General features: G+C 30.2%; 3 protein-coding genes across 3 annotated transcripts; 2 read left to right on the forward strand and 1 right to left on the reverse strand.

The window, feature by feature from the left end:
• Positions 1 to 2,733: 2,733 nt before the first annotated feature.
• Positions 2,734 to 6,445, reverse strand: LOC107909385 (uncharacterized). Its single transcript, XM_016836872.2, has 3 exons — positions 5,985 to 6,445; positions 5,659 to 5,874; positions 2,734 to 3,239 (listed from the first exon to the last, which is right to left on the reverse strand). Exons 1-3 carry the CDS (start codon positions 6,219 to 6,221, stop codon positions 3,177 to 3,179), a joined length of 516 nt encoding a protein of 171 aa, XP_016692361.1. The 5' UTR covers positions 6,222 to 6,445; the 3' UTR covers positions 2,734 to 3,176.
• A 2,991-nt stretch (positions 6,446 to 9,436) lies between these two features.
• Positions 9,437 to 12,487, forward strand: LOC107909384 (persulfide dioxygenase ETHE1 homolog, mitochondrial). Its single transcript, XM_016836871.2, has 6 exons — positions 9,437 to 9,846; positions 10,530 to 10,664; positions 11,406 to 11,465; positions 11,545 to 11,598; positions 12,008 to 12,032; positions 12,154 to 12,487. Exons 2-6 carry the CDS (start codon positions 10,554 to 10,556, stop codon positions 12,243 to 12,245), a joined length of 342 nt encoding a protein of 113 aa, XP_016692360.1. The 5' UTR covers positions 9,437 to 9,846; positions 10,530 to 10,553; the 3' UTR covers positions 12,246 to 12,487.
• Positions 12,488 to 17,827: 5,340 nt separating this feature from the next.
• LOC107909383 (transcription repressor OFP7) lies at positions 17,828 to 19,032 on the forward strand. The gene has a single exon (XM_016836870.2). The coding sequence runs from the start codon at positions 17,845 to 17,847 to the stop codon at positions 18,901 to 18,903; it is 1,059 nt and encodes a 352-aa protein (XP_016692359.2). The 5' UTR covers positions 17,828 to 17,844; the 3' UTR covers positions 18,904 to 19,032.
• The last annotated feature ends 637 nt before the right edge of the window (positions 19,033 to 19,669 follow it).

The following is a 19,669-nucleotide window of genomic DNA, read 5'->3' on the forward strand; positions in this document are numbered from 1 at the left end:
TTATTTTATATTATTTCAGTACATTTTGTTTGAAATATTTTGTATTAATTATTTCTGAATTTAAAAAAAATAGTAATACACTCTTACTTCCGCCATTTGTTCGTATTTTTTTCTCCGCATTTTATTATTTTAAAAAATATCATAAACTTAGTCTTTTATATTTTTACATTATTTCAGTGCAACATGTTTGAAATTTATTAATTTAGTGAGTTGAAAGGGAATAAAAAGAAAATAATAAATAAGGAGGGCTTAGAAGACAATTAGCCACATTTCAATTTTAGTGCGCCCCACACACACAGCGGCAACAGTTCACTTTCAAAATGGTAAATTTGCATGTCATGTCCTTGAAACTACAGATAGTTACATTTTAGTCCTGTGCCGCCAATCTCTTTGGCACCTTTAGTGCCGCCATAGGTTTTTTTTTTGCAGGTTTTTATTTTTTTGATATATTTTGGTAAATAAAAAAGTTATAATATTTTAGTTATTTTTATTTTTATTTATAATAATTTAGTAAAAAACCCGAAAAAAAAGTTTATAATATTTTGGTATTTTTTTTATTTTTTGTAATATTTTGGTAAAAAACCCGAAAAAACCCTTTCCTTGCCCTTTACTCGTATTATTTTCCCAATTTTTATTACTTTCAATAAAAATATATTATTTTTGTATTTTATTATTTTATATTATTTCAATACATTTTGTTTCAATTGTTTGTATTAATTATTTTTGAATTTTTAAAAAATTTACTAATACACTCTTAATTCAGTCATTTGTTCGTATTTTTTATCCGCATTTTATTATTTTAAAAAATATCGTAATTTTTAATTTTATAATTTTACATTATTTCAATGCATTATGTTTGAAATTTATTACATATACAATTTTTTCGCATTTTATTATTTTCGGTGAATATACAATTTCCATTTTTTCTTTTCGTATTTTATGTTTTCTTAAACATATTTCTTTATCATTTTACTTTTAATGCTATTTTCCTAAAACAACTAATTTCAACATCCTAAGTAAATTTTATATAAAAAAATCCCTAATCAACATTTAATGTACAAATATTACATACATTTCATTCTAAATATATTTCATAAAATATATATGCTAAATAAAATACTAAAATACATATAATGTACATAACATAAATTTTTAACACACAAATATTACAAAAAAATTAAATTTATAATAAAATTACCTTTTTTTTCTTTTTTTCCCCTTACTTCCCTCTTCTTCTTCTTTTTTTCTTTTCTCATTTCCTTTTCTTTCCTTCTTTTTCTTTCTTTTTTCTTCTCCTTTCCTCTTCTTCTTCTTCGTTTTTTTTTTCTCTTCTCCTTTCCTTTTTCTTTCCTTCTTTTTCTTTCTTTCCTCTCCTTCCTTCCTTCCTTTCTTTCCCTCTCCTTCTCCCCCCAAACCACCGACCGACCGTAATATAGCACTGGTGCCGCCAATCACCTTGGCATGACCAGGGTGTTGTCAAATCGATTAGTTTTTTTTCTGTTTTTTGTTTTTTTTTTGTATATTTTGGTAAATAAAAAAATTATAATATTTTGGTAAATAAAAAAAAGTTATAATATTTTGATTATTTTTTATTTTTTTTATAATAATTTTGTAAAAAACCCGAAATTTTAAAATATGGATTCTGTATTAAATGCTGATGGTTAAAAAATATTTAAAATATGCTTATGAAATTCTAAATACGTATATACATATCATAAAAATAATTTTGGTAAATGTAGTAGAAGAATAAATAATTTAAAAGAATTAAAACAGTAAGCGTAAATTAATTGTTATATATATTATATTAAAGAGTAAATTGGTGTTTTTTCTGTTAAAAATATAATCTAATTTTACTGTTAAAATTAGTGTGATTAATAAAATAATCAGACAGTGATATATAGCGCACTACGTGTACCTTATACTGATGTATAATATCCAAATTTTAATAATAAAAATAGATGAAATGTTTAACAAAAAATTACTTTTTTTCTTTTTCTATCATAAGATAGATAAACCAACTTGTCCATTTTTTAAGTAGAAGAGTAAAATAAAATCTAACTCTTAATATAAAAACTTTTATAAACAAATAAATCAAGTATCATGTACCAAAAGAATAACTTCAAATCGCAATTTTCATATACTGATCTATATGAACTAATTCGAGCATTTCAATTTTTAAGCCATTGAAGCTCGAGTTTCGAGTCCAATTGTTATAAGATCTTATCATTTCGAGTTCAAATCATTTACGTTTAAATCAATTCAAGTTTCAATTATTTGAGTTTGGATTAATTTAATTTTGATTTGTTAACCTTTTAAATGAAATCGAATTAGATCAAGTTTGAACGGATCAAATTTTGGACTTCCCATTCTTCAAGGACTCGATTGCACGAGGTAAACTCTATAATGGACTGACCCAAAATCATAGTGATTAACATCTTCAAAACTAAACTGGTGGTTGAACCAATCAACCAATTTTTGGATCCCATTTAACTAGTCCATACTGATTCCCGACTTAATCAGCCTAAAGCCTTTTTTTCAAATTAATCAGAACTCAATGTGACTCTCGGAAACCGAGATCTTAGAAACATTAAACTTCAATTCAATCCAAGAACTACAGTTAAATGTTTCAAATCAAGTGAAACCAACTCAAGAACTATGATTACTCAAAGTAAAAAAACAGACCAAGTAAATAAACAAATTACTAATAATAAAAGCATAATTTCAATAAATTCATGATAATAAGGCATTTTTTCTCAAAAATATATAAAAAAGAGTATCCAATACTACATACTCAAAACTGTGTTGATATATGAATTGAAGTACCCTTTCAAATCTCCTTCTCCCATTCCCCATATTTAGCAAGAATGGGTTAAAAACTTTTTAGTTCACTTGAACATAAGTAAATCAAAATCTTCTGGCTAAGGTAAGGTTGTTTTTTAACTTTACCACCCAATCCATAGGACAAGACATTGACAGCAAAAAAACCTTTAAAATGGAATCGTGAACCTAACTTACATAAATACAAAGCTTGTCACTGTGAGAATAAATGTGAAAGTAAAACTATACGGTTTTGCCGATCATTACCTCTGATAAACTTGGGCAGCTCACCAGCAAAATGACAGTATAAAAAGTTGGGAAGACATTTAAAATCCTTGGGTCCGGCAGCTTTCTTCACATCATTGACCTCTTGAAGTTACCTTGGATCTGCCTTTCAGACCCTTGCTCAGTTCTCTTACACTCTGCCAACGTAAATGGTAAGAACCCCGAGGCTGATATGAATTAAATTCCACACACAGTTTCATACAACAGCAAACAGCATGAAATAAAGAATTTACACTTTCAGTTGTTACTAAATAGAATTTTACTAGCTTTATAATCAAATCCACCTTAAAAGTTGGAATGAATATGATATTTTTACCCTTTGGATCCTCATCCATGATAAAGATTTCTACTATGCATTATTCACATCCAAAATGGAATGGTAAAAGTACCATGGAGGCCCTCATACTAGGAGTTGGATTGCATTTTTGCCTCTTCTATTCAAAAAATAGCAAACTAATCCCTGTTAGATCAACAAGCAAACTGGTCCTTCTGTTAAAATTTAATTCATTCCTGCCATGTGTAATTATTTGGTTATTCCGACGAATACATCAGTTTTAATAGTAAAAATGGATGAAAATTCTAACCGAAAGGACTAGTATGCTTTTTTATTTAACATACAGGGATTAATTTGCTCATTTTTTGAGTGAAAGGGGCAAAATACAATCTAACTCCTAATACAGGGGCCTCCATGATACTTTTGCCAATAAGGAATAGACCCTGGCTCTTAAATTGATAAACAGGTTCTGAGATCTAGAATGTGTTGCTCATTAACTAAAATGCAAACGATTGGAATAGTAAATGAAAGAATGAAATGATTTGATGTAACTTAATTGGTTCGATATGTGAGCAGTAAAGCCATTATATATTATATAGAATAGAGGGCACTTCAACTGATTAAGTTTCATGTTATCTTAAGAGTAAAATTAACTACATAATTAAAGGATTCCAATGGAGACAATCATTAAAAAGAGAGTGCAAATTAAGACTTAAGTGAACATGCTGACACCCATTGTCATAATAGCTAATAGGATAATATATAGCAATCTAGATAGTAGCAAACAAAGAAAGTCTAGAAGCTCTAGTATTGGAATTCTGAAAGTGCTGACGCCAAAGGGGGCCAGGGGGTCAAATGCATGGTAAGAAAAGGAAGTATGCTCCCAGCTCATAGTTTCTTTCCTTACAAACATGCTGCAAATTCATGTCAAAGTTAGATATGCTCCAATTGTCAAACAGGTTGATTGTCATGAGCCGACGTATTGGTTAATTCGATTGATAGGATTTGCCTTTCTGCATTAAATTTTAACATGCACTGGTCTCATTCAATTAACCTAAGCTTATTCCTTTCGGCCTTATATACCATAGCATTCAATAACAGAAAAATGAATCACCAAACCTTACACCTTCACCTCCTACCAGAATTTTGTGAAATGAACATTCCAACCTAATTGCAACACCCTGGCAAATGTCACTTAATTGGAGCTTCAAATTCTAGAGGGGAAAAAGCCTAGAAAAAGATTAACTACAGCTTTGACAGAACTGATTTCACCCATCTCTACAGACCAAGAGGCACTTTGCATTCATCATGGTCTAGTGTGGATTATAGAAAAAAACCTTACAGATTCACCCCCATCCAAAATTTTGCAAAATAAGTATTCCAACCTAATTGCAACACCTTGGCAAATGTCACTTAATTGGAGCTTCAAACTCTAGAGGGGAAAAATCCCGGAAAAAGATTTAACTACAGCTTTGACAGAACTGATTTCACACACCTCTACAGATCAAGTGGCACTTTGCATTCATCACGGTCTAGCGTGAATTATTTAAAAAAAAAAAACTTGAACTTCCTTAATTCTCTAACAGAATGTTTAGAGCTAATGAGAAGAGCAACTCAACTAGAAATGGAAACAAATTTCCTTGACTCGGACGAAATGAAGATGAACACAACTAAAGTATTCCAAAAATTGGTTGGTGTCTGCTAGACTGCTAAGAATACAAATTCAGGATCTCATTGGATGATGGCATAATTAATAAACTGATATATAAATATACATCATACATTTGGGAGGATCAAAGGAAAAACAAATAATAAGAACAAGAACAAGAAGCATGAACCGAAATGGAATTTGCATATAAAATAGAACATTGCAAGAAGTAGCAAATGAAATAGCAATGAAGGAAAGTTCCATTAAGCTACTACCAGCCAATTGTAATAGCAAGGGAAATTACCTCTTCTAGTCAACTTCAATAGAAATCAAATTTCAAAAGAACCACATAGAAAAATAGCAAAATAGTAATCGGTTTAAAACGAACTCTAATGGAGGGAAATAAAATCTAGTCAAGCTAAGGGGACCAATAGTAATTAGCCAAAAACTCAGCTTATTTGGTCAATTATTAATGCGTTCAATAAACAGTTTTAAGTGCATGAACAGCGACAATTTTTCAAAATCACCAAAAAACAAAAGAACTAAACTAAAACAACAAATATTAATTACATCATGAATCAAATCACAGCAATGGTTCAAAAAAGAGAAAAAAAATGAAACCCTAAATCCTCACCGTTGATTGGATAGGAGGAGGATCAAGATCCACATATTGTACGGACATCTTAGCGATCTCAGTAACTGCAGCCTCCCTAACTCCAGGCACATCACTGGTTAACTCCTCGTATGCAGCTTCAAACGCCTCTTGCCAAAACCGTGGTAATCTAATCCGACGGCTGTTAGTGTACACATCCCACATGTGCTTCACCACCTTCTCCCTCTCCTCCATTTCCTAACAAACAGAAAATTAAAACACACACACACACACACATACACAATACATATATTTTTAATTTTCTTTATCCTAATGCAAAAAAAAAAAATTGAAAAGAGAGAACGTACGAGGACATCTAGATCGTCGTGAATGGGGCTACCAATATCATCGGAAAGACGATTGAGATTACCGGCGGACCAACGGAGAGTAACGGTTCCGGTGAACATAGACCAAAATGCCAGCAACAAAATCGCCGCGAATGCCCAAAACTTATACCGGCCACGACCAAATAAACATGAATCTGAGCTTTCCTTTTTCAAATTCGCCGTCGCCGTCGTCGTTGGCAGAGTGTCATCATCCTTCATTTCGATTTTTTTTAAAGGATTAATAAAAAAAATTCAGGAATTTTTGTTTATAAATTTTTTTTCGTATTTATTTTTTTTTATAATTAAGAAATTAAAAGTATGAGATTTTGCTTTTTTAATGGAGGGAAGAAATTATTAATTAATTGTATGTTTATTATTAGCGGGACACTTCGCTTTAGATTAATTTCGCTTTTTTTACTTATTTTTTAGGAAAAATATTAGCCGCTCGATATGAATTTTGATGGGTGATTTAACGGTTTTGTGATCGTACTTGACTAATTTGTCGATTCTTCGTATGAACAGGGCTACCGACATTATACGTTGTCGTTTCCATAGGTTCATGATATTTATTAGATTGCATTATTCATTGTCGGTAACGAGAGATGCCTATCGGCTGCTCAAAAAGTAAGAGGATTTGTATAAAAACGTAGGTTTAAAAAATAATTTTAGGTAAAAATAAAACTCGTTTAAAAAATAGGCCGACCTATGGACACCTCTATTCATAACCAGTGACTCGTGATACTAATTTAATTACTATACAATTTAAAATAATATTTTTTATGAAATTTATTAAATACTTAATTAAATTAATGTTACGAATCAATATCTTTTACTTAAATGACATTTTAGCTGGAAACTTAAACTTGATTAATTTAAAGTAATTCGCTTTGATAGTAAAAGGTTAATAATCTAAGCTCGTTGTGTTTGAACTCGAAATAACTTGGACTCAAAATCAGGGAGTAGACAAGGGGTCTGGTAGCCACCTTCCCCCACCCCCTCGAAAGGGCAAATTTGTCTTGTAGCCCCTTCAAACTTTAAGAAAATATAAGTTAGTATAATAATAAATTTGCACTTCGACCTTTAAAAATTTAGAATTCATCTTTGATCTTCCTCAAACAATTTAAATGATCGTAACAACTAGCATAGATTAACATGAACTCGAAATTTAGACCTAAAATGATATAAACCCAAAATGTCTCAACTAGCAAATATGAATAACTATAAGTCAAAATGATCCAAACTCAAATTATTCAAATCCAAGAATGACTAAAACCCGAAATTATTGAATATTTTAAAACTTAAATTAACTCAACCTAAAACCAACCCAACTAATTCAATTAACAAAACTGATTAAACTAATGTTTAATATATAAGATACTTCGAATTTTTTAAATGCACGAACTATAAATAGAAATATTGTTGATTAAGTTATAATTAAATTTGTCCAAGAGTCAAGTTCGATAAATACAATTCGATCTAACTCAAGTTTGGACAATAATTTTTTTTTTAATTTGACTTGGCACATATATTTTTGCATAATAAAACTAATACATTATATACAAATTTAATTATAAAATAAAATAAATTTAGCTATTATTTTAAAAATAATAAAGAGGATTTTATACTAATTTAATATATCACATCATTATATTTTTTATATAATCATTAATTTTAAATTTCGTAAATTTAAATAATTATTAATTTTGTATATTCATTATAAATATAAAACAATTGCATAAAAAATATTTTATACTAAAAATTAATGTTTTTAAAAAATATATTTTAAATTATAAATTAACATAAAGATTTAATATTGATTACTTTTATTGTTAATATAATCATATCATATTTATAAATACATTATCATAATTTAAATAATTATCATTTATTGATTTACATTTTATTTTAAATAATATCATATAATTATATCAATTATTAATTTCTATTTAATTATAATTTTAAGTTTTTCAAATTTTGTCTCATATCAATCTCAATTTCGGGCTCGGGCCGTGACTTTCTCAATCGAGATTATTTTAGGCTCAAGTTTTCTAAGGTTCCAATAAGCACGAACAAACTTTTGAGCTAGGACATGTTTTATCTGCTCCAACTGTTTAGACTAACTAATAACATTATAAAAATGGAATTATATCATTTAAAATGTAAGGACTAAATTTTAAATTTGAGCATAACAGAAGAACCCAAACCATAATATTACCAAAATTAAATGAAAACACAAAACCAACATTTTTTTTCTGCCATTACTATATTAAGGATAAAGGGAAGAAATGAATCATGTTTTTAGTTGTTGAAAACTTATAAAATTTTAAGTAAATAAATGTTAAAATTATAGTTTAATCCTAAAAATGATAAAATTTTGATGCAGTCCTTTTAAAAATTATAAAGATATATGTTAATATAATAATGAAATTATATATTAGCTCTCATGAAAACATATAGTGCAATCTCTATTTATAGTTTAGCCTCCGATTTTGAACTTGTATTATCTATATGCGAGATAGAAACTCTAGCCACTGCTGCAAACAAGTCTTGACCAAAACCCGAGTTATGTCCCTCTGAAAAGGATCTAAATGTAAAAAAAGAGGGGGAGGGGGGACATTTGGAATATGGATGATTATGTTGGTTTCCTTGGATCCCCACCATGTGAGCTTAAATGGAGCTTCTTTGGATTGACTTTTTTCTTTCTTTAGTGTCTACAATCTTCTCTCTGCCCTAGAGATTTTCCTTTTTTGTGTTTCATCTTTTTACAATTTACCCCTCTTTCCCTATTGCACGCGTTTAAGCTCTCAATGCTATCATTACTGCTCTGCCATATCTCATTTCCTATAAAGTAAAACAATAATAGTAACTTGTAAATTAAAAACGTTCAAACACATTTGGATTTAAATTTCAAGGGTTAATTTAGCCACGAGTCCTTAGATCCCAGCTAGATTTTCTAATTGAGTTCTGAAAATATTAATATTGTATCAGTTAGGTCATCTGGTCAATGTAGTCATATAACTTAGGCGTTAAACTCTACTCGAATTTGATGTGGATCAAATTGTAAGCATATGTGGACCTATTGTATGGACTACTTAGATCAGACCCAAAATTTAATTTTATTAACATTGCATGTTTTCTTAAGCATGTTATTCAACTGTTCATGCATTAAGCATACACGTGTTTACAATTTAATTGAGATTAGGTCTGAATTGATATTTAACGCCTAAATTGATAGTTAAGATGACGAGAAGACTTGATTAACAGAATATTGATACTTTGAGAAATTAAATAAGGTTTTGAAATTCAAAGACCAATATAAAATATGGGAATAATTTGGGGACATTTGGCAATTAACCCAAAATTTCAATATTTTCAACCTTTACTCCAAGAGGTGTAACATAGCTTTAAGCATGTTTGATTGGGTGTATTGGATTAGTCAATACACCACGGATTAGCTTTAAGCATGTTTGATTGGGTGTATTGGATTAGTCAATACACCCCTAATCCGTGGCCCCACTGGTTACCCTGTTTGGTTGGCTGTATTGCCCTAATACGGGCCTATTACGCAGCGCACCAATTCCCCCATTTTTCCTTATGCAGCACCGATTTGTAATCCCTTCCAAAAGAAAGGATTAGCTAATCGGTCCTCTTCTACCCTCCAAGCCGTTGCAGCATCTTCTTCTTTTTTTCATTTTTCTTCCCATTTCCTTCCAACCTTCTCCCTCCTTTTCATGCTTCTATCCTGACCAGCCCTTTAACAAACCCTAACAACCCTCAACAAGGCCTTCAATTACGAATCGTATGAGGTAACAGAGTAACAGAGAGTAGCAGCAATGGTTCCCAAGTACGCTTTTCCCTTCTTCTATTCCTTTGATTTCAATTAAATTTCTTTATATATACCATGAATTTAATAATCTGTTCTTGAAATATTGTTTCTTTATTTTTGTTTTTTTGGGGAAAAAATGGATTTGCCTTTCATTTCATTCCATTTCAGCCTGAAATCTGAAAATATGATAAAATTTTTGGTTTTTTAGGTTATATTTACATGTAATTTCAATGTTAACCAGTTTTGTGTTTAAATTTCATCTTTGAAATGTTACACTTTCAATCGATCAACTGTACATAGGATTTGATTAATGAAGCTAATAGTTGTGAATTAACGAAAGGGAAAGATTTTAGTGCCAGATTTCCATCATGGATCTTTTTAAACAATTCGGGCGAATATAGCTATGATGTTGCAGTGATTTACGTATTGCTGGCTTATTATGAATTCTTTGTTTTGTTTTTTTTTCTGAAGAAAAGCTCGTTATGAATTCTAAAAGATGAAAAAGAAAATAGAGTTACAGATGTGAGTATACTGTGTAGGTAACCATGATCAGCATTCTAATGGTTTTGTTATTTAATTGGTAATTTGGTTTTGTTGTTTTGATTACACTCTAACTTCCAATGTGGTTTAACGGGCATTATTGAATGATGACCATTAGGTCTACTGCAGTACTATCTTCTATAATATGGTAATAATTGCAGGTTCGTGCTACTCCTGGTCATACAATGGGTTGTGTTACCTATGTCACGGGAGATGGACCTGATCAACCTCAGCCAAGGATGGCTTTCACAGGAGATGCTCTGTTGATAAGGGGATGTGGGAGGACAGATTTTCAGGTATAATTTCTTGAAAATGTTATTGCAGCTAATCGCAAAAAAATGGAACGAATTAATATTAATGTCATTAATACAAAAGAAGCAGTCTAAATTAAAATGTTAAGCATGTAAACCAATCTTGGCTTTTCTTATGCATTTTAAAATTTTTGTATGTCCCCATGTGATGTTTGGATTAGGAATGTATATTTATCCGCTGATATTTGTCCCAGGAAGGGATTCTTGAACCAATAATTGATTGTTTTTGCATTTAATTTGCATGCCCTATTTGTATTTCAAACAATAGGACCGATGCGTAGATATCTAACTCTTGGTTACCTATTTGTCTAGTCTTCTACTTATTGGTGCTTACCTTGTTAATGTGGTTGCACATAAAGTGTTTGTCATTCACAAGCCTCATGGTAAACTAATCAGTAATTAAATCATCCTTGAAGTAAAAGTTTGAACTATCAGGGTATACTTTTTGCAAAGGATTTCAGTCGTGAGTACATAAATGCTGGTCTTATATGCTGGCAATTTCTTTCCATCTGGATGTCATTGTCTAATTTTGTTATACTTAAGTTTTTAAGATAATTTTCTCTAATGCTCCCACATTCAGTAGCCATTCAGTAACTCTACAAGTCAGTGCATTCACAGGTAAGGACAGGGAACTTTTTATGGTCCCATTCTTTGAGTTCTCAAAATTTTATTGTAATTGTCAAAATTTGAATAAAAATTATGGACTTATTTGTTTCATGGATCCAGATTTTTACATTACCGAAAGAGACATTGCTATATCCAGCTCATGACTACAAAGGATTCTCAGTAAGATATAAAACTTCATTCCTATCATTTCTTACATATATAAATGATTGCTTGATTTTATAAACCTCATTGATTATAGGTAACCACTGTGGGAGAGGAGATGCTATATAATCCACGCTTGACAAAGGATAAGGTATTCTTTCTGGAACCATCCATCTTCCCTTTTCTTTGGAAAATGGCTTGGTACTTTTGACAAATAGAAAATTAAGAGTGCCTATTTTCATTTCAGTGATAAGAAAGGATTTCCTTTTGTCCATGAAGTCTTTTATGATCTTGAACTCATATAAGCTGCATATAACTTCTGTAATTAAAATTACATATGCATTGAACATTTCTTGCTGAGCATTGGTTTGATTCTCTTGGATGGGACTATTCCAATGAACATCGCCATGTTAAAACAGGAAATCATGAAAAAGCATGACATCTCAATACCTTCACGCATTTGATTGAAGATTACTCTTTATTATGATCATGGAATACTAGTTTCAATTTGTCCTCTCAATATGTCTGATTATCTTATTTGTTGAATACCCTTTTTGCAGGAGACTTTCAAAAACATCATGGAAAGTAAGTTGATGCTCAATATATCCAGTCTATAAAGATTATAGAAAAAGAAAAAGAAAAAGCATCCTTGGGTTTTTTCGGATCGCCTGTTCTAATTTCTCCTCTGTTTTTGTTGGTGCAACAGATCTTAACTTGGCATATCCTAAGATGATTGATGTTGCAGTGCCAGCAAATATGGTTTGTGGGTTGCAAGATTTGGAACCTAAAGCCAACTGAGGCTTTGCTTGATCATCCATAAGTGTGCACAGATTTTAGTTGTATTATAATTCTGGATCTTAATATCACTGGATATGCTAAATAAAATGGCTAGAGAAGCCACGTGATTGCAAGGAATCCATAAATTATATATATACTATATCATATTGTAATCATGTAATATTGTCGTCTTTCTATCTGCATAGAAATAATCTTTACGTTGTAATCATGCTAAATAACATCGGAAACTGATTTGTCTTTGATTCTTTACATTGCAGAAATAATCTTTATAGTGGGGTGGGGTTTAGAGGGTTGGAAAAAGAAGAAAGATTTGAGTTTGAGGTGGAGGTGGAGGTGTTAGAGCAGAACTTAGATCTTTACCACAAATTTTGACAAATGGAAAATACATTATTATTTTGAATACATATTAGTAATTACAAACACAGATTTGCTGCTTGATAACATATAGATCTTTTTTTTTCATAGTTTACCATGGTTGCTTTATGTCTATATGATTGTTCATAGAAAATTTTTTTTGGAAGAAGCCTATGCATGACATTTGTTTAATCCATGTTTTCTTAGCAAGTATCTACATTATTAATCTATATTATATAGTATTATATATTATGATTTTATTAAATTCATATAAGAATATTTAATATTAAGAATTTTATTAAATTATATATTTTTATTAAATTATATTTAATAATAATTATTTTAAATTATATTATATATTATTATATATTATGATTTTATTAAATTCATATAAGAATATTTAATATTAAAAATTTTATTAAATTATATATTTTTATTAAATTATATTTAATAATAATTATGTTAAATTATATTTTATAGTATTATATATTATGATTTTAGAAAATTCATATAAGAATATTTAATATTAAGAATTTTATTAAATTATATATTTTTATTAAATTATATTTAATAATAATTATGTTAAAATATATTTTATAGTATCATATATTATTATTTTAGTAAATTCAGATAAAAATATTGATTATTAAGAATTTTATTAAATTATATATTTAATTAAAATATATTTAATAATAATTATGTTTAAATATGATTAAATTATTTATTATTGATAATAATAATCTTATTAAAATTTAAATAACAATAACAATAATCATTTACCAAAATAAATTTATGCTAAGGGTATTCTAGTCATTTTAGTTTTTTCCATTATGCTATTACACCTCTATTCCATTCAACCAAACACAAGATTACTATTACGTCTCTATTCCATTACATTCAACCAAACAGTTGATTTGCTATTACACCTCTATTCCATTACACCTCTATTCCATTATACCTCTAATCCAATACACCTCTAATCCAATACAGCGAACCAAACGTGCCGTTAAGGTTTAGGCAGCTCCCATCAGGCTCCTCAGCCTAAGATTAATGCAAGTAAATGGATAATAAGCCCATGCGTGCAAACTTTTGCTTTAAAGAATCTTTTTGAAAATTATAGCATTAATTAATTAATAATATTCTTCAATTCTTTTGCATTAAACACTAAGGTATAATTATCTGATTATTCTGTCAGACATGTCAGTTTTTATCAGTAGAAGAGGATGCAATTTTTGATAGAAAGGACCAATTTGCTCTTTGATTTAATGTACAGGGACTAATTTTTCTCTTTTTGAGTAAAAAAGACAAAATGTAATCTGATTCTTAGAACAAAAACTTTTATGATACTTTTATTGAAAAAGAATAATATATTTAATGAATATAAAAACTATAGGGAATTTATATTTTTAAAATTTGGATTAAAATTTCAAAATGAGTAAATTAAGTGATAATATGAAAATTATAACGGCATATTTAGAAGGTCATACGTTAATTGGATCCGGCTGTAGTTGCATTTATACACGATAACATATTCGATAACAGATGTAAATAGCGGATTTCATTGAATTTAGTGTAATTCGAATGCTCTAATTACACTCTTTAATCCTTATAATTAAAAGGTAATTACTGTCCAAGTAAAAGTTAATTGCAGTAAACATCCTCAAATTATAACCTTTATTTTACATTAATCTTCAAACATTAAACTATTTCAATTACATTCCTAAACTATCGTTATTATATCAATCAAATCCTTCCATCGATTGTTTTCCACTAAATCTAACAATCTCTTTTGGGAATGTTACATTATTCTTCTTGCTTGCTTCTCAAAATAAGGGTGAGTTTGGATGGGCGGTGCGTTTACCTGCGGTTAGTGTAAAAATAGGGGTGGAGGTGAGATTAGATACTGTAGTGATACTGTAGCGTGAGACAAAAAGTAAACTAAACGCACCGCACCGCATCCAATCGCCCATCCAAACCCACCCTAAATGAACGAAAGGACCATGAAAATTCCAACTTTCAGATACGAATTTTGTCGTGACTTCATTTGAAATTACTCCAATACTGTCATATATTCATCATATTTTAAATCAGTCCAGCAGTTTTCAGTAAGAAAATAGATTCCATCGCCATACTATTCTATGCACCTATAAATCTCTCTCTCTCTCTATATATATTATATGGGTTAATTACTACATATGTCTCCAAACTCTTTAAAATTATTTATTTTAACCCTCAAAGTATTAATATTTTCTGAATGAAGTCCTTTTGATAGCCTAGTCGTTAGTTTAGGTGTATTGGCTCAATTAAAAACCCTTGCTTGATCCTATTGGATTCGCCCCTCTATGTTATATCATGCCTAAGTTAAAATCTAACATCCAAGTTAATAATTAGAGAAGTGAAAGAATTTGATTGATACGATACTGATATTGTGAGGACTCAATTAAAATATTAGAGACATTTAAAATCTAGGTAATAGTTTGAGATATTCGGTACAAGGAATTATATAAATATATGTTGTTGTGAATGTATAGACAAATCATTATCATTACAAGGGATAAAATAGCATTTAGTTCCTAAACTTGACAAATCTTTCTACTTGATCCTTGAACATTTTTTGGTCCACGTTAGTTTTGGAACTCGACAATTTTTTTTTCAATTTGGTTCCTGAACTTGGATTTCGTTAAAATATGATAATGTAGGACAATATTAAATACCACATTATCACACTTTAACGCAATCCAATTTTAGGGACCAAATTAGGAAAAGTTGTCAAGTTCCAAGACTAACACTAAAGTAGGAAAATTTGTTTTAGCCCTTCAAAATTTATAAAATTTTAAGTTAATACAGGATAAATTTATAGTCCCCAAGTGATAAAATTTTGATTTAATCATTCTAAAAAACTATAAAGATATATGCCAACACAATGATGAAATTACATTAGCTCTCATAAAATTATTCACTCCAGAAAAGTGGTGGAACCAAGAGGGGCTAGCAAGGGCCTGGCCCTCCTAAAATAATTTTTTTTTCATTTTGACCCTTTATAATATATAAAATTTTAAATTAGTAATGGTAAAATTACATTTTACCCCCCAAAATGATAAAATTTTGATTTAATCTTTTAAAAATTATAAAATATAGGCTATTAAAATGGTGAAATTATCTTTTTATGATAGGCGTGAAAATATACAATTTAATTCCGACCCAAAAAAAAAGTTTCTAGCTCCGCCATTGCTCTAGAACATGGACCAAAATGGAAAAGTTATCAAGTTAAGTGATTAAATATTACTTTATCCCTTATTACAACATTCCCCCAAATGTTTAGATGTATCGTCGTGAATGACAGTCGGGTCTGTTATCTTGGAAGGCGGCTCTTCCGGCCCCCCAAAGACTTTAATTTTTAAGCAGGATGAGCCAGAAAAACTGACAGCAGGTGCACTAAGATCACCTGAGGCAATTGTCCCAGCATGTTTTCAGGTCTGTAAATTAACTTGTAATAATGGGTATATAACTAAAGACGACGATGGCTATAAAGTCTGAACTATGTATGTATATTTCCTTTTTGCAGAAGGGTAGGCCATGGATGAGCACTGCTTTTGATGAAGAGAAAGGAAAAAGAAGGGCTAATCGACGAATCCTACCATTTTTTGAAGTGATCCCCATGATTGCTATTGATTAGGGTTATACCTCTATATATGCATGGTAATTTCAATGAATGGTGGTGACCCTCTATCCATTGGCTTTCTTGCCTTGGTATTTTTACCAACTTCATCATGCAAATGGGTAAATTACTATAGTAGTCACCTAATTATTAGTAACTTATTATTATTTAAATATAAAAATTTACAAAATAATCACTCAGTTGTTTAATTTTATTTTTTTGGTAATCTACTAGTTAATAGTATTATTTTTTAAAATTGGCATAATAATAACTTTAACTCTTAATATTTATAAATTATGTCAATCTAGTTGGTAAAAGTAGCATGGAGGCTCATATATTAGGAGTTGGATTGCATTTTGCCCCCTCTACTCAAAAAATGGTCAAATCAGTACTTGTACGTTAGATCAAAGAATTAATTGATTTATCTATGTCAGCATGAGGTACACATGATAAACTACATGTTACTATCTGATTATTTCGTCAATCATGCTGAAGAAATCATTGCCCTTCTCTCAAGTCTTAATCGATCAATAATTCAAGAATTATCAACATTTTTAGTGACACATTTTTTCCCTCTTTTCAAACACATAATAATATGTTTGAATTTTTTTAGGCTCTCACCTAGAAAGCAATGGAAAGTGGTCAAAACAAGTGATTGTTTTCATACACAACATTAACAAACTCACTGAGTCACTGTTTTTTTCCCCTTGTTGTACTTCAACAACTGACAATTAAAAAGAGGGATAATTTCATCATACACCCTCAAACTATGACCTGGATTCTAAATTGGTCATAAATTTTTAAACATTTTAATTAAGTTTGCGAAGTATTAGCATCATATCAATCAAGCCCTTTCGTCATCTTAATCATTACCTTTGGTGTTAAATGTTAACTCAATCCAACATGAAGCATATTTAAAACACGCGTTTAACTACAATATGAATTTTGACAAAATAATTGTCCTGAATTTTATTTACACTATTTACTTATTTTAACAAGTTAAATTCAAGCTGTTTATGCAATAAATATCACACGTATTTATAATTTGATGCACATATTTTAAATATACTCCATGCAATATTCAAATCGGCTACCTAATTAATATAAAATTGGTTGAATGTACCTATCAAGTCCATTAAATATGGGGACCGAATCATATCAATCTCTCTACTATTAAATAGATTATTTTAATCTCTGTTTTATTAAAAAGAAGCAAATAAGACCTAATTTCAATAGAGGTAATATTTACTGTTTAAAAATGTCAAATATTGTTTAACAAAGTTAATGTTTTGAAAGTTGTTTATGGTTTTGTAAAAGAAAATGTTCAAAGTTAAACTGCAAATGGAAAAATAATTTTTATATTTTTTTAGCAGTAAATCGTAACTCTATTATAATTTGAACTTATTTTATTCTTTTTAATAGTACAAGAATTAAATTAATCTATTTAATAATAATATGACTAATTTGATATAATTCCTATAATAGAGGGACTTGACAAGAAATTTCACCTATAATATTAACATTTCTCCCACTATATATAAACCTAACTTTTCTCTAACAAAACGCATAATTTAAAGAAGAAAGAAAATGGCGAAACGATTCAAGTTCAAGATACCGCGAGTCTTCGCTTCGTTCAAATCTTGCCGTTCAAAAGACCCTTCTAATCTCCCATCAAATCCTGTCCCTTCATTTTGTAGACTTTCTTCAGTCAACAACCACCCTATCACTCGCCATTTACCACCACCACCACCACCTTCGTCAAAGTTGCCTCATCACTCCTCATTCAAACGTCACGTTACCTCCGCGTTTTCTTCAATCGGATGCGGTCTCCGGTCAAGATCGTCGGTAAAGTACTTGTCTGAAACCGACCGCAGTGAATCGCCGCCGCCGCAGCCGACGTTGGAGTTTCACTGGGAGAAAGAAGATGGATGGCATGTTATAGCCAAAGCTTATAATAATAACGAAACCCCACGACGCAACAAAGTCTACGATGCCGAAATCGACGACGATTCATTCCCACCACCACTACCTCCGCTTCCGCCGCCGCCGCCTCCCAACACGGTGAAGAAAAAAAGACGTTACAAAAAGAAGAAAACGACGCCGAAATTCCGTGTAAGCACTTCATCGGCCGAAAGCATATTGTTCAGCAGCGAAAGCTTCGAAGAAGAAGACGAAACGGAGACCCTAGTCTCCACCGATTCATCATCGGAGATGATGTTCGCCGCCAACTTGGAAGCCATACACGAAACTAGGCAAACAAGGCAAAAAAAGAAGAAACCCAAGAAAGTTAAACCCAAACGTTACGCATTGAGGTTTTCTTCGTCGGAGGAGAGTGAATCTCCAGCGAGATTGTCGAGCTTCTTGCAACGTATGGTGCCGTGTACGGTGGAAGGCAAAGTGAGAGACAGCTTTGCGGTTGTTAAGAAATCGGAGGATCCGTTCGAGGATTTCAAAAAGTCGATGATGGACATGATATTAGAGAAACAAATGTTTGATGAAAAAGATTTGGAACAGCTGCTGCATTGCTTCTTGTCCTTGAATTCAAGAGATCACCATGGCGCCATTGTTGAAGCTTTTTCTGAGATTTGGGAAGCTTTGTTTTCACGAAGATCAACTAGTTTTCGAGTTTCTTGTGGGTTAAATTGAATATTAAACGTAAGTAGTTGGTAAATTTTATAAATTATCCCACTTCTTTAAGGTTTATAACCCTATCTTCTTACTCATGCCATTGTAAAATGTATTAATTTAGTCTAATGTGAATTTCAATATTTATAATCTTTTTTATTATTATTTATAAATTTATAGTGAAGTAAATAATGAAATATTATTTAAATTCTTTCAATGTTATATATTTTATAAAAAAAATAAAGTTTAAAAATAAACTAGTCCAAGTTTGAATACAAATGAGTTTAATTGAACTCGAGTGGGAAAGTAGATAAATAAATTTAAATTAAAAAAATTAGGTTCGATTGAGCTTGAGTAGAGTATCGAATCTTAAACTTAGAATCAAATTTGAACTCAAGCTTACCTTATTTGGGATCCGCTTGGCTCCATCAAAGAGGTTAATTTTGAAATCATAATTTTTTAAGGTTATTATTTGATACACGAACAGTTGAATGGTATATTTGTTAATCTTTAACTCCGATTATGAAATCTAAAAATTAAAGTGGTAATGTATTAAATATTTTTTTCCATTAAATTTGTTAAATTTTTTTTTCTCAAAAATTGTTGGATTTGATGCTTCCAATCTCAATCTTCTCCGCTGTGCACGGTGATTATTCCATTGATCACGCTCCCTTTTTTTTAATTACTTTTATCTTTGGTCTAATTCTAATTTTAGTCCTTTTATTATATTAATTTTTAAATTTTAATCTTTCTATTTTTGTGTGATAATTTAGTCCTTTTATTTTTA

The sequence above is a fragment of the Gossypium hirsutum genome, chromosome D03 (assembly GCF_007990345.1).
Source record: "Gossypium hirsutum isolate 1008001.06 chromosome D03, Gossypium_hirsutum_v2.1, whole genome shotgun sequence".
NCBI classification, from domain to species: Eukaryota; Viridiplantae; Streptophyta; class Magnoliopsida; order Malvales; family Malvaceae; genus Gossypium; species Gossypium hirsutum.

What these genes read in the sequence shown, in the direction of transcription:
- LOC107909385 (XM_016836872.2), bottom strand. Translation starts at nt 6,221, where the DNA reads ATGAAGGATGATGACACTCTGCCAACGACGACGGCGACGGCGAATTTG. An exon ending in ACGACGATCTAGATGTCCTC is followed by an intron (nt 5,875 to 5,984) that starts GTACGTTCTCTC and finishes TCTGTTTGTTAG; the next exon opens with GAAATGGAGGAGAGGGAGAA. An exon ending in CTCCTCCTATCCAATCAACG is followed by an intron (nt 3,240 to 5,658) that starts GTGAGGATTTAG and finishes TTACGTTGGCAG; the next exon opens with AGTGTAAGAGAACTGAGCAA.
- LOC107909384 (XM_016836871.2), top strand. Translation starts at nt 10,554, where the DNA reads ATGGGTTGTGTTACCTATGTCACGGGAGATGGACCTGATCAACCTCAG. An exon ending in GTGGGAGGACAGATTTTCAG is followed by an intron (nt 10,665 to 11,405) that starts GTATAATTTCTT and finishes TCATGGATCCAG; the next exon opens with ATTTTTACATTACCGAAAGA. An exon ending in CACGCTTGACAAAGGATAAG is followed by an intron (nt 11,599 to 12,007) that starts GTATTCTTTCTG and finishes CCCTTTTTGCAG; the next exon opens with GAGACTTTCAAAAACATCAT.
- LOC107909383 (XM_016836870.2), top strand. Translation starts at nt 17,845, where the DNA reads ATGGCGAAACGATTCAAGTTCAAGATACCGCGAGTCTTCGCTTCGTTC.